The following is a 12,369-nucleotide window of genomic DNA, read 5'->3' on the forward strand; positions in this document are numbered from 1 at the left end:
AAGACCCGAGGGAGCTCAAAGCACTCAGCTCTAAGGGTGGAACGTCAGACCTGGGACAGCTGGACCAGGAGGGCTTCGGGAGGGGCTTTTCTGGGGCCTCACACAGCCCCCAGTCCCAGGTCCTAATGGGCACCCAGCTGGCCCACAGAGGCTGGGGAGACAGACAGACAAACAGCTGGGGTCCTTCCTGGCTTCTCTGCAGGTTGTAGATGCTGCTGGGAGCTGTGTCCACAGCCAAGTCCAAGAAGTGCTGGGGCCCAGGCCTGGCCCAGCCCAGCTCAGCCAAGGCTGGCATCTCTCCCTGAGCCCCTCTCCCCAGGCCATGAGACAGGGCTGTGATTAATCAGCGACAAAAGCAGAAAAATGTAATCAACCTGGGAAGGGCAGGGCCATAGAGGGCCGCGGCAATCAGCTTTCCCCCTGGGGCCGAGGGCTGATTGGACCAAAGGGGGCAGGGAGGTGGTTCCGATGGGGCCTCAAGGGGCGGGGTCCGCAGCTGGGGCCATGGCGAGGCCAGAGGGTCAATCCCTCCTCCATAAATGTGCATGGCCGTCTGGGAACACAGGCCCACAGCCAGGGGCTGCACACTGCCCCCCACCCGCCCACGGGTTCCTGCCCTTCCCTCCCAGCTTACAACCTTGGCACACACAGGTGTCCACACACACTCCCAACATGCGTTCATCTGCGTGTGGACTCGAAAACACATGTACACACCCTCGTGGATAACGGATACATGCACAGGCATACTGCTCCCACGAACACCTGACCCCTCACTCCACGCGCACACAAGCTCTGGGGCCTGGGAGAGCCCTGCACAAGTATTAGGTCTAACCTGGAGCTATGTGAACTGACAAAGCCTCACACCAGTCCCTACAGGCACCCGGCCACCTCTCTGTCCCCCACTCTCTCTGGGGCCTGGCTTCCTCTCTGCAGGCTGAGCGGTGGTGAGGGCTTGGGAAGGAGGCTCCACTGTTGGAGGCAAGGTCAGGTGCGATGTCTCAGCCACAGGGCAGGGAAGCCTGCTCCAGAGCTGTCCCCAGCTCCTGCCTGCCGGCCCTGCCCCATGACCTTGGTCAACGCCCTTCTCTCTCAGCCTCAGTTTCCCCACTTTGGAGCCTCTCCTGGCGCCAACACTGTGTGATTCTCTTCGAGGATCCAGGCGTCTGGGGCAGACCTCCCCTCGCTGCCAGGTATCTGGTCCTCAGTTCCTGGCTCTCTGTTCATGGGGGTGGGGGCCAGCCAAGGGGCTGGAAGGAAGGGCCCCACCCCCAGCTTAATTTAATCCTGGTGGCTGCGGACTTGGTTTGTATGGGCGTTGGGGGGGGCGAGTGATCCTCCTCAGGAAGAAAGGGGAGCCCGGGGCAAAGGGGAGAAGGAACCCCTGGCCGGCGAGGGGCGGCCGCACAGGGGCCGGCGGCGGGAAGGGGCGGGCGGGGTGGGGGTGGGGGAGCGCGAAGGGGGCGGGCGGCGGGCGGCGGGCGGAGGAGGCGGGGAGCGCAGCCAGAGCTGCACAGAGCGAGAGAGCGAGCACGGGAGGCGGCGAGAACCGGAGCGGCGGGCCGGGCGGCCGCGCCGGCGAGCGGACCAGCGGGCGGCGAGCAGCGCGCAGCGCGGAGCGCGCGGGGCACCGAGGAGCGGGAGCGGCGGGCGCAGCGCGCAGCGGCCCGAGCGAAGAGGCCCGAGCGGCGCCGCCCCCGCGGCCCCTGCGGGGCCCCGGCCGGGAGCCCGACGAACGAGGGGGCGGCATGGACCGGCGGCCCGGGGCGCGGGGGCGCTAGGCCCCCGGAGGGGCGCCCCTCGCCTCGCCGCCACTGCCGCCGCCGGGCCGCCCTCCGCAGCCGCGCGCCCTGCCCGCTCCAGCCGCCCCCGGGGCCGCCGCCGGCCCATGAGCCCCGACCTCAAAGTTTGCGGCGGGCGGGCGGGCGCGGAGCCTCCAAGATGCCGTTCCACCCGGTGACGGCGGCGTTGATGTACCGGGGCATCTACACCGTGCCCAACCTGCTGTCGGAGCAGCGCCCCGTGGACATCCCTGAGGACGAGCTCGAGGGTGAGTGCCCCGCCGGGACCCCCGCCCGCCGGCCCTCCTACCTGTGCGCCCAGGTGAAGCGCGGTCTAGGGGAGCGGGGGCGGGGGGCTGTCTGCAGGTGCCGTCTGCCAGGTGGGCACTCCAGCGAACAGCTGCGCGGGGAGGCAGGACGAGTTCGCACCCTGGGCGCCGCGGTGGGGGTCGCCAAGGCGGAGGGGCGGCCCAGCCCCTGCCCGCGTGGTCCCCCGCGCTGCGGAAACTTGCCGGGCCCCGCAGCGGGGTCACGGGGCCGCGCAATCCGCGGTGACGGTGCGGCAACGCGGCGGGTTGGGTTGGGGTCTGAGCTGTGCCCCCTCCGCCGGCCCGGCCAGAGCACCCGCATCTTGATCCCCTCCGCGGCGGCCGCCCGCGGCTCTGCGCTGGCATTGACATTCCGCTCGTGTCGCTTTTAAAATCCAATCTGCTCGGGCAGCGAGAGAAGGGGAGAGGGCGACTGCCCTGCTCCTGCCGGCTCCCGGGCTGCCCGCAGCCCCTCTTGCGGCCATAGCCCCTTCCCCACAGCCCTGCGGGGACCCCCAGCCTGGAGCGCCAGGAAGGCGGCCCGGGAGGTGGTGGCGACAACAAGTGGCCAGGTTGGGCGGCTTGGTTGAGATAACCAAACCTGGTAGGGAAAGGCAGAGAGGCCGGGACCTAAATCTGTCCCCCTGGAGTCCCTCCACCTCTGGACATGAATGGGGACCTTAGGCAGCAGGCTAGGCGAGATCAGAGCAGATGGCAGAGGCCAGGGTCCCTGGACAGAGACTTCTGAGGAGCGATAAGACCCCTGGGGCCTGCAAGCTCTTTCCCTACTGGGCTGGGGACAGGTGCTTAGGTTTTCCCTCCCCCCAGACCTCCTGGGGTCCCATATGGAGTGGAGTGAGGGGCTCTGGGCTGATGGGAGTCTTGGCCCCCTGGGATCTGCTTGTCTGCTGTTGGGGGAGGGGCTGTGATCACCCAGAAGCTGGGCCTCTCTTCAGGTACCTTAGGTCCAGGGGTCTCTGCGATCTGGGACTCAACAGGGCCTTTGGGGGGTGCAGCTGAGACACCAGCGCAGTCAGGGATGATGGTGGGAGCACAAGCCATGGAGAGGATCCAGCCTCATCCCCCAGCCCTGGAGGGAGCAGATCCTGGGGGAGTCAGACGGGATCAGGGGGAAGATCAAGAGGAGAAGGCAGCTACCCCCACCCCACCCCACCCCCACCCCCGCACTGCACCACAGACTATGAGCCGCCTGCTTCTCACCAAGTCCCCCCAAAAGCCTCCAGAGGTTGGGAGAACCATGGAAATAGAGCCTGATGTTTGAGGCGGGCAGGACAGATGGATGGGTGCCGCTACTGGGTCTTTGGCCTTGAATTCCAAAGCCCAAGTCCCTGCCCTGTCTGGGCCGAAGCCCAGGAACAAAAAGTCTCATCCAGGGCCTGGGAAAAGGAGGGAGTATGATGAGGGACAAGAGGGCAGGGGATGGGGCATAGGCTATCTCTTCCCTAACACTGTCTTCTCCTGCCCTGGTCCACCGCAAACCTCTTACCAGTTTCCCCTCCACAGATCCTCATCCACACCTTCCTCCTGGCCACGCGGGCAGGGGTAAACATTGTCCCCCTACACCGGCAGCTTTCCCCTCATTCCCTCCCCTTGCTCCCAGCACCCCACCATGACCCTGGCAGCCCTTCTATGGGCCTCACTGGTCCCTCCTCTCCTGATCTCCCAGCCCTGGAGTACAGACCCCAAGGAAGGGGAGAAGCTGAGGAGGCTGGGGTGCAGGGGTGAGCAGGGCACAGGGTGGGCAGTGCAGGGGCAAAGAGGCCGCAGGCTCCCCTTGGACCGCATGGCGGACATGCTGGCAGGAGCCCAGGAACGTTAGTCACCAGCCACACCAAAACGCACTCCCTGCTTCTCTCCTGTCCACTTCTCCTGGGCCCTGTGAAGCAGAAGGACCTGGCACAGGGGGCATCTGAAGGACAGAGCCCTCCCTGGGGTGGGCAGGGGGGGCGTCATGGAGCAAGCAGATGCCTGGTGGCCCTAGCCCATCTCCCGGTCTGCGGGCAGCCATGGATGAAGACAGGAAGTCCTCGGTGATCGGCCCCCTTGTTGGCTGCAGGCACTCTGGAAGCCCTTCTCCTAGGAGACCAAGTCTCTGCAGGCCCCAGTGGGCCTTGAGTGCCAGGGCTGGGTGGGAAGGGTGACCATCCACAGCACAGATCCCCCCTCTGCCCCCCCCACCTCCCCAGTGCCTCATCAGTGCTCCCACCCCAGGGTAGTGTGGGTAAGACCCAGGCTCTTTGCTGGGAGGATGCCCATCACTGGGGGAGCCACACGTGCCGAGGAGAGGGAGCCCGGTAGCTTGGGATGAAATGCTACAGACGGTACGTGCCTGCCTGCAGAAATCCAGGGGGTGGTTAGTCCGAGGGGGGAGGAGGACTAGGAAGGGAGGTGGAGCACACCAGGTTAAGGTGAGGGCTTCCTAACCAAGCAGTGGTGGGTTCGAGTTCTCTGCTCCCTCAATTTATGGAGTGACCTTGGGCAGTCACTTGCCTCTCTTGCCTCGGTTTCTCCATCTGTAAAAGGGGGTTGACCCTTTGCCCCTCCCCAGGGTTGCCAGTGACAGAGGATGTGATGGAAGTGCTCAGCACAGGGCCTGGCATGCAGTGGGGACTCAGGGACCGGGACGCAGCAGTGGGGAGGCTGAGGGGTGGGGGTCGGGGAAGGCCCATGAGGAAGGAACACGGGGTATGCAGGGGGGCCAGGCCAGAAAGGCAGGCTGGAGGAGAGGGTGGGTGGAAACGGCCTTGAGGGTCTGGCAGAGGCACCTGGGGACCCCTGGATGGCAGTTGGCAGGGTAAACGTGGCTGGGCAGAGCTGGTCTGGGTCCCCCAACCTCCCTTGAGGCGGAGGTACAGGATCTCCCGGATTCTCCCTGAGATGCACATAGCAGAGCCCCCCTGGCCTGTGGCAGTGCTGAGGCTGACCCCAGTGGCATCGACGTGCTTGAGCACCTGAGGGTGGGAATTGGGGCAGCTGCAAGCCCTAGCCTGGCCCTTCCTCTGAGAGAGGAGAAGGAAGACAGACGGACAGGCAGACAACCACCAGGGCAGAGGTCTGGGCTTGGCACTTGACCTGCCCAGTCAGATGGTGGACCCTGCAATGAGAGTGGCCAAACGGGGGCGTTCAGGGTACGGGGGGGCAGAGGAGTCCCTTTTCCTGCCCCTCTTCTCTGCAAGCCCAGCAGCCGCCTCTGTCAGGCTGGAATCTCAGGGAGGCCAAAGTGCTGGGGCGCGGGGCCAATGCCGCGGAGAGTGGCTGTTGCCGCAGACGACAGACACTGCCCCCCTCAAAGTGACCTCCAGCCCACGCACCCCCTCTCTGGACTCTGGCTCCCTGACAGTGCTGGCATCCCTTGGGGGCGGTTGGGGACTCAGGCCCTGACGCAGCTCCTCGGGCCGGGGAGGGGATTGAGGGCATCAGGCTGGAGGTGGCAGGTAGGGACCAGTGTCGGCCCGGAAACCCAGAGGCCCTGCCAGCCCTTGCCTGGGCCAGGCTTCCCCATGCCAACGTGGAGCACGACAGGCTTTCCCCTGCCTCGTGGGGGGCGAACAGAGCAAGGCTTTCAGGGAAACGTGCCCAGCTGGGATGTGCCAATGGCGGCAGCAGCAACAGGACACCCACCCCACTCTGGGAGCCCCCAGCAGAGTCCAGCCTTCAGAGATGGGGCAAGAGTCACGTTCCCATCTCACAGGCGAGGCTCTTGAGGTTCAGAGAGGGAGGTGCCTTGCTCAGGTCACTCGGCTGCTGAGTGGCAAAGCCAGACTCCAAGCCTCGGCCCCCGAGTCTTGGCACCAGCAAACAGGAAGGCCGGCCTGGTGCTTGAAGCTCCCCTAGTCCTCCCTCTCCTTCCGGCTCTGCCAGAACGTCTGGGATGTTCTGATTTATAGCATCCTGTTCTGAGCCAGCCCCAGCCCCAGCCAAGCACTTACATGCTTGATTTTCTTATTTAGTCATTTCCGCAGCCCCATTGTACAGGTGAGCAAACACCTACTCAAGGGCACCCGACCAGGATGTGGGAGAGCTGGGATCTGACCCTGAATCTGTGTGACTTAGTGCTGATTCTCTGGCAGGGAAGGTGATCCCTGAACTTGGCCTCAGAAATCAGCTGGTGCTGGGTCACAGCTCTGAGCAAGGGTGAGGACACAGAGTAAGACTGAGGTGTGAGCCAGGCATGCCAGGGAGGAGTGGCTGAGGCGACACATGAATGAGGAGGTGGCGGTCTTTGGATTGATCTAGTGGTCTTGGAAGGTTAGTCCTGCCTGAGAAAGGGCTGCCCCTGGGCCTGTCGCCTGCCCACGGACCCCAAGATTCACCTGCCCTCCACTGTCTCCTGTGCGTTTTCTCAAGACTTTTAGAAGGAGATCAGGGGCTCCAGTTGAAACAGCCCTGGGCTCTGGGAGCCACACCTGGCCCCTGTCAGTGTGGGAGGGACAGCCTGGACCCCAATTCATTGCAAGGGAGAGAGCCAGCACCCACTGCAGCCCCACTGTGGGTCCAGGGTTTTGCCATCCCACCTTGAGCTCTCCCGACCAAGGACCCAGAAGGATGGGGTGCCTGCCTTGGGTTCCCCAAACCAGCCCCTGACCTGGGGGTGTCTGAGGATGGTTCCCCCACCCCTGACTTCGGCTTGATCCCCCTCCTCTGGGTGGCCCATGGAGTGAGGGGGTCCTTAGGGACTGCACAAGGGGACAAGCAGCATCCTCAGCCTCCCTTCCTGTTTCTTGCCTGCTTGGGGAGTAGAAAGCAAACGCTTGCCCTTACTAGGATCATTTGTAAACTAAGAGTAAATGGGCTCTGAGTGATGACCCCACACCAAGTGGAGCATGAACTTCTGGTCAGCTCCTTTGTGTGTGTGCTCCAGATGGGTGGGCTCCCTGAATCAGTCATTCATTCACTTAACCACTTACTAGCAAATGGTTATGCTTGAATGACAGGCACTGTTCCAGGTAGCGGGGACACAGCGGTGAACAAGACTGACCTGGCTCCTGCTCTCATGGCGTCTCATAGTTCACAATCTGGTGTGGTCAGGAAGGAATCCTTGGGGGAAGGGTGGAGTCTGTGGGAGCCCAGAGGAGGGCCAGAGTCAGCTGGGGGGGCAGGGAGGGCTCCAGGGAGGTGATACCATCCACGCTGGGAACTAGGGATGTATCAGAATTCACCATGGTGAGAGGAAGAGCATTCCAAGCAAAAGGAGCCTCATATTCAAAGGCCTGGAGGTGGAGCAGCCCTGGTGCCCACCATGACTGAAAGGGCCCCTAGGGCTGGAGTTCAGGACACCTGAGATGGGCAGAGCCCATGGCTGGGTCAGGAGGCCAACAGTGCCAGCCAGAATCCTAAGTGTGTGTGTGGAGGGCTGGGCAGAGGGTGTGCCTGGCTGCATGGTCAGTGCCTTCCTCTGAACCCAAAGACTCCCAGGTGATTGGAATTCCCTCAGCAGCCTCCGTAACTGCTGGGCCTCTGCTCACACACCTCTGGGGATGGGGAGCTCACTACCTCCTCTGTGGCCCTGGAAAATTCAGGTGGGAGTTGGCCTGGAGTTCCCAGGATCCAGGGTTTACAGAAGCCCCTGGGCCTGGCCCAGATCTCCCTTCCCAGCTGCTCTCCTGGCCAAGGGGCCACTGGTTAGGAGACCAGGTTCTCAGGCCCTGCCTGGGATGGGTAGGGGGTGGTCCAGAGTCAGAGGGTCTGGGGGCCTAGGCAACTCAGGTGTGGCCCACTGACTCTGTCTTGGCCTGCATGTCAACTGGAACCTCCAGGCATTGGCTGTAGATGCCAGGTGGGAGGAGCCTGATGAAGTTTGGGGCTTCAGCCCAAGCCACCTTCACGTGTGGCTTGGGACACATGGCCACCCTCTCTGGGCTGTAGTGGGTCCAGCAGAATCAGGGGATGACCCCAAGGTGCAGGATCCCACAGTCAGTTTCAGGGGCTCACAGACCCTCTAGGCCAGGCCTGGGCTAGCCTAACTCCTGCCCTCACCAGAAACAGCCCTGACCCCACACTGGCCACCTAGCCTCTCTGGGCCTCATTTTCCAGGAGGGCAGCGTGGAGCATCTCATCTGCCTCTCCTTCCAAATGCACGCTCACACGATTGCACGCACGCTCGCACGCACGCTCGCATGCATGCACATGAACTCACCTCTGCCCGTGAATTGAACAAGGAAACCCCCGGGAGCTAGAGCAGAGAGGGTGGGAGTGGAATGAGATTCACTCCCCATCAACGGGAAATGTTCTGTAGGACTTTTCTTGGGCTGAGTAACAATGAAGGGACAGCAAACAGAGAAACAGAGGTGAAAAAAGGGTGAACAGGGAGAGGTTAGGACCCTTCAACCCTCAACAGTTCCTGGATGTCCTTGGTAAAACCCTTTCATCCTTACACCATTACCGCCCACTTTACTGTGGGTAAGACTGAGGCTAGCCCACGGTCACTCACGGGGTTGCTTGTTCCCAGGCTCCCAGCCCAGTGCCTTGCTCCCCACCCCTGAGTCACCCAGGTCCTCAGGCCTGTCTCCCTCTCCATACAATGGTGGGGGGAGTGACCCCCCGCACCTGAGCTGGCCTGGGGCTGCTCCATCCATCCTCTGTCTTCCCCCAAACCTTGGGCTCCGTCTGGGAGGCAGTCTGCACTGAGCTGTCAGCCCATTAGCCCGGAGCCGCGGCTGCCTCACGTGGCCGCCATTAATGAGTGTTGGCCGGTGTTAAGGAGCTGAGCCTGGGGAGGAAGTGCGATGGGGATGAAAAGAGGGGGGATGGAGGGGGAGGGTGGGCAGGGAAGCCTTCGGCAGCTCACAGAAGACGGCTGCCTAACCCGGCGTCCTCCCCTGCACCGTGGGACCCGTGGTACCGGCCACACGGGGTCGTCGTGAGCACGCCTGGAGAGGCTGTGGGAGCCTGGCACACAGAGCCGGAGACCCCCGGGGCGGTCTTGTCACTGACGCGGGGCCTGGGCACCTTTGCTGCCTGCTTGGCCTGCCCTGAGCTCCAGGGAGGCAGCGCTGTAGTGGACTCTTGAGCCACCTGCCAATTGTCTCTGACCAGACTTTCGGGCTCTAGAGGGGAAGGGGGGATTCTCCATCCCGGGCTCAGGCTGTGGCATCCGGGATCCTGGAGGTCTGGGGAGTGGGCTGTCAGGGACAGGAGTGAGGTCTTGACCTGCTCTGCTCCTCCCACAGAGATCCGAGAGGCCTTCAAAGTCTTCGACCGCGATGGCAATGGCTTCATCTCCAAGCAGGAGCTGGGCACGGCCATGCGCTCCCTGGGATACATGCCCAACGAGGTGGAGCTGGAGGTTATCATCCAGCGGCTGGACATGGACGGTGAGCCCTGCCCCCTGCCTGTTTCCTCACCCCTCACCTGGTGGCGGGGGGCAAGTCTAGGGCCTGAGCCCATGGGGGGGCCTCTTACTCTCCCCACTCCCAGCCAGCCTTCCAAGCCCATGGCTTAGGTTTGCAGCCAGGTCTGGCCCCATTTCTCAGCCTGGAGAATTGAGGCTAGAGAGTGACAGCCCCAGCCATACCCAAAGGTTGGAGATTCTGCCCCTCTCACTCTGTGTTCCAAGAAGTTTTTAAAGTACAGGAAAGCAGAACGGATATACTAAATACCCCACTTCCCTTCACCAAAAATAAAAAATCAATTTAGTTGTAAATATTTGCCACCTGGCATTTAATCAAGGAAAAACTCATAAGAACCAGTAATGCCCAGTGCCCTCCGCTCATCCTCCTCTGGCTGCCTCCCCCACCTCATCTCCACCCAGAGAGCAGGTGATGACCTGGGCAGGCGGTCCCCCATCCTGAGTTTAATTTCCTGTCTGTGTGGTGGGGAGGATGTCCGGCTCCACACCTGCTCCGGGACAGCAGCAGGGTGCTGGGGAGCCATGTAGGGTTCAGAGGGAAACGTGTCTCCCACACGCAAGGCCTGCTCAGGGCCCACCTGCTGCGTGCCACCCCCCCCCACCTTGTCAAGTGGGGCCCCAGCACACTTGGCTTCAGCATCAGCCCAGAGACTGGCACATGAGGCTCTGAGGAGGGGACCTGCCTGAGGTCCCATGGTGGCCCAAGGTGCCCAGGTGCAGCCTCACCAGCTGACTGGAACTGTGCCTGCTCTAGGTGACGGCCAAGTGGACTTCGAGGAGTTTGTGACCCTCCTGGGACCCAAGCTCTCCACCTCAGGGATCCCAGAGAAATTCCACGGCACTGACTTCGACACTGTCTTCTGGAAGGTACTCCCTGGCTGATTGGGACCAGGGCTGTGTGCACAGTGAAGGGCTGTACTGGGCCAGCGAAGGGTCGGGCCCACACCATAAAGGGGGGGATGACACCCCCAGGCTCTGTCCACTGGACGTCTTGTCTCCCAGCGGGCCATGGGGTTCCCTGGGGAGGTTGGTGTTGGTCGAGGACTCAGAGAATGGAGTGAGTGGTTCCCAGCCCTCCAGAATCTGGAGGCTTGTCACTGGCTTGTGTGGCTGCAGGTGCTGGGGGGGACCGTGGTGGTGCTGGTGTCCAGAGTGCTGTGTCTCCCCCCACCCAAGTGTGACATGCAAAAGCTGACCGTGGACGAGCTGAAGCGGCTGCTCTACGACACCTTCTGTGAGCACCTGTCCATGAAGGACATTGAGAACATCATCATGACGGAGGAGGAGAGCCACCTCGGCACGGCGGAGGAGGGCCCCGTGGACGTGGAGAGTGAGTGACCCACCTCCGGGCCCCACGGGCGGGCCGACTGCTCGGGCAGGGGAGGACCCAGGGGCTTGCAGAGGGGGGCTGGGGGCCTCCTTGCCTGCCCCAAACCTTGCGTCCCCGTGTGCCCCGCGGGACGAGCCCATGTGCAGGGCAGGCGGCTCCTGAGTCCATCGCTTGGCTGTCCCCTTTTCTCTCTGGTGCTCCCGGTGGCGGGCGGCCACAGCCTGCTCCAACCAGCAGATCCGTCAGACGTGTGTGCGCAAGAGCCTGATCTGCGCCTTCGCCATCGCCTTCATCATCAGCGTCATGCTCATCGCAGCCAACCAGGTGCTGCGCAGCGGCATGAAATAGGCGCCACCTGGGTGCCCCCGTGGGGCGCGCGGTGCGTGGGGCCCCCTCCACACCCACCGCCGCCCGCAGTCCTCTCCCTCCACCGACTCCCTGGGCCACCACCGCGTGTACTTCAGGGCCTGGGCGTCCAGCGGCACCACCCCGCCCGCCCCACAGGCCTTGCATGGAGCTGTGGCCCAGCTGCAGAGGGCCTGGTGGTGGCTCTCAGGACGGCCCTGGCCCTGCCTGCACCCTGCCCGTGCCCCACCCTGGCCTTTATGTAGCACTAACTTTTCCCGCTGTGCAGGGGCTCCTGGAAAATTAAGGAGGAATTTATACAGGGCCCAGTAGCTGCAGGTCCCTTGGGCAGGAGGAGGCATTGTGTGCCCAGGGCCACATAGCCAACCCAACCCTGGTCCCTCAGGTCTGCCCAGGGCCATGGAGGGGAGTGCAGGGGACAGAAAGCCTCCTCCTGGAGGGCAACATGAGGCTGGGGTCTCCTGGGCCCTTCTCCCTGGCATGGCCTGAGGAAGCCCCCGGCCTTCTGCTGAGTCCCTTCCTCTGATCTTCCTTAGACTCAAACTCAGCCCTCCTCCACACACCCACTAGGGCTAGAGAATCAGCCCATTTCAAAGATGAGGACCCTGAGGCTCAGAGGGCTCCCAGATTTGGCCTCAGTTCCCCCATCAATGGTGGTTTTTAGGCAGGGCAGAAGCTCACAGAAGATGGAGGATCTGAGGTGGCCCAGCTGCCACCTCACCCATTGGGCCCCCCACCAGAGGCCCAGCGACCTGAGGGCCACATTGCCCACGAGTACCCCAGCACAGTGGAGTGCAGTGGAGGCAAGAAGCAGAGCTGGGGCCCAGAGGCTGCAAATCCCCTGAGCAGCCTATGTGGTCTCCCTACTGACTGGGGAGCTCCTCCAGGGCAGAAGTCACCCCTGGTGTCAGTGCCAGGAAGCTCAGCCAGGCCACTCTCCCAAGCTCAGGGCCCGTCCTCCTGGGTCGCCCGCTTCTCCACACCATCCAGGCCGGAGACCCAGCTCCCATCCCTGCCCGAGCTGTGCCATCTCATGGTCGGGCACCAGCTCAGCACAGGCTGATGTGGGGGCCAAGACGGCAGACTGAGTCCTCAGCTCCCCTCCCCAGATCTGGGGCTACTGCTCACCTGGGCGAGTCACAGCCATGCTGGCTGCCCCCTGCCCGGCTGTGCTGAGCCTCTGCCGGCCCCCAAGGGAGAAGGCCAACAAGCACCGGT

General features: G+C 63.2%; 1 protein-coding gene across 1 annotated transcript; it reads left to right on the forward strand.

The window, feature by feature from the left end:
- Nucleotides 1-1,938: 1,938 nt before the first annotated feature.
- CABP7 (calcium binding protein 7) lies at nucleotides 1,939-11,171 on the forward strand (the record flags this gene model as incomplete). Its single annotated transcript, XM_082641023.1, has 5 exons — nucleotides 1,939-2,047; nucleotides 9,277-9,420; nucleotides 10,210-10,322; nucleotides 10,632-10,785; nucleotides 11,006-11,171. The coding sequence occupies 5 exons, from the start codon at nucleotides 1,939-1,941 to the stop codon at nucleotides 11,131-11,133; spliced, it is 648 nt and encodes a 215-aa protein (XP_082497149.1). The 3' UTR covers nucleotides 11,134-11,171.
- Between the last annotated feature and the right edge of the window lie 1,198 nt (nucleotides 11,172-12,369).

The sequence above is a fragment of the Mesoplodon mirus genome, assembly GCF_964341445.2.
Source record: "Mesoplodon mirus genome assembly, chromosome: 13".
NCBI lineage: Eukaryota > Metazoa > Chordata > Mammalia > Artiodactyla > Ziphiidae > Mesoplodon > Mesoplodon mirus.